The sequence below is a fragment of the Trypanosoma cruzi genome, genomic scaffold (genome assembly GCF_000209065.1).
Source record: "Trypanosoma cruzi strain CL Brener 1047053513927 genomic scaffold, whole genome shotgun sequence".
NCBI classification, from domain to species: Eukaryota; Euglenozoa; class Kinetoplastea; order Trypanosomatida; family Trypanosomatidae; genus Trypanosoma; species Trypanosoma cruzi.
In genome coordinates this window covers 1-1,879 of record NW_001849022.1, presented here as the reverse complement: position 1 = coordinate 1,879, position 1,879 = coordinate 1, and the positions used below count along the sequence as shown (strand labels likewise).

The following is a 1,879-nucleotide window of genomic DNA, read 5'->3' as shown; positions in this document are numbered from 1 at the left end:
AGCATCAGCGGCAGGCTCCTGTCGGTGCCGTCGTACCCGCGCCGTGCAGAACTCGTGCAGAGCACGCTGACGCTCCACGGGAACGCTGGCAGCGGGCCCGTCGTGATGGACGGCACCGTTGCGCTTGGAGGCGCCGGCCGACGGCTCGTCGTGGGGTGCCTGACGCTCAACGGGCATGCGCTGCGGCCGATGGAGTACAGGTCCGCCGGCATCATCGGGGAATTCCGCCCCGTAGCGTGTGGCGTGTGCGACGCCGACGTGCACTGCTTTGCAGCTGCGACGAGGTCGATGTCTGCGTCGTGCGGCTGCCGCTGTGCTGAGGGCGGGTACGGGCGCGACTGCCTGCCGGTGTACCTGCCGCACGTGGACGGGTGCAACCGCACGCCCGGCATGCCGCTGCTGAGCCACACGGCGACGCTGACGGAGACGCGCAGCCCGACACCAAGTTCGACGCCGAGCCTAAGCACGGCGCGCTACAGTCTGACACACTACGGGACGACGGTGACCCTGCAGGTGACGGAGACGGTGGCGCTGTCGCCCACGCGGACCTCGACGGCGTCGGTGAGCAGCACGCTGTGGTGGAGCGAGGTGGCGTGCCCGACGCTTGCTGTGACGACGACGGCGGCTGGTGAGAGCCTGACGCAGAACGACATCCGTGGCGGTGGGAGCGCCGTCCCGACGCTGCTGATGGTGGCACTGCCGCCGCCGTTTCGGTGGGCAAGCGACCCACAGCTCGGCACGCACCTGAGCTTCGTGCCGGTGTCGACGGCGCAGCCGCGCGGGTTTGGTGGTCCGTGGGGAGCGATGCTGAGCAACGCGACGTGGGTGCGCAACGCGACGAATCCGTCCACCGTCCTGGAGCTGGCTGTGCCCGTGCACCGCGGTTACTTCATTGCTGCCGACGAGACGCTAGCCATTCGCTGCGACGCTGCGGCAGTGTTTGGCGGCTGCAAGGGTGTGCTGCTTGGGTCCTTCACGATCAGGTCTGACACGCTGCCCGCCGCTGCCAGCGTCCTCTCGGCGATCACCGGCGTCGTTGCGGGTGCGGCGGCTGTTGCGGTGGTGGTGACCGGCGGGCTCGGCTCCGTCCTGGAGATGCAGGCAATCGGCGTGTTTGCGAGGATGTCATGCGCCTCTGCGCAGGAGCGTGCGAGCACCGTTGCGCTGCCGTACTTCCTGTCGGTGTTTGCTGCCCTTGACCCGCTGTGGATGGTGGTGGGCAACGCGCTGCTGGCCGCTGTGTTCGGGTGCGTGCACTGCGGTGTGACGGCGGCCTTCCAGCGGTGGCGCGGCGTGGACACGGCGAGTGCGTGGGCGGCGATGCGCTTCCCGAGCCTGACTTACGTCGTGGCGCACGCGATGCACCTCGGCATTTTCTTCGGCTCTGTGCTCGCACTGGCGATGCCCGGCGCCCGCGTGCAGCACCGCGTGATTGGTGTCGTTGGCGTGCTGTACGGTGTGGCATTCCCTGCTGGCGTGTGCTACTTGATTGCCCGCCACACGGGCGCGAGCTTCACGAGGTACTGGCAGTTTTCGAGGAAGCCGCTGCACGAGCGCCTGCTGTACCCCGTCGGGTATTGGCACCCCGCGGCGCAGCAACGGATGTACGGCGGCATGCTGACGAACATGAGGGGCAGCCACGCGTACTGGTGCGTGTTCCAGCTGTCGGTGCTGTGTGCGGTGGGCCTGATTGCGGCTGTGCACCCGCCCGTGGGAGGCTGCCACGTCCAGTACTTCTGCATGGCGGCTGTGCTGCTTGCGTGCGCGGGCGTGGTTGCCTTCACGAACATGATGCGCTCGGCCTTCCTGACGGTGATGCACGCTGCGGGCTTTGTGCTCCTTGCGGTGCTGTGCCTGGTCAGCGCGGCGAACCATCTTG

General features: G+C 68.2%; 1 protein-coding gene across 1 annotated transcript, besides 1 other annotated feature; it reads left to right on the top strand.

Moving 5' to 3' along the window:
• On the top strand, positions 1-1,879 carry Tc00.1047053440343.9 (dispersed gene family protein 1 (DGF-1), putative; the record flags this gene model as incomplete). Its single annotated transcript, XM_797458.1, has 1 exon — positions 1-1,879. A coding segment is annotated over one exon (1,879 nt), but the record flags the coding sequence as incomplete, so codon positions are not given.
• Positions 1-1,879: a sequence feature (areas not merged during assembly with more than two copies in the genome that could not be assigned to a particular haplotype).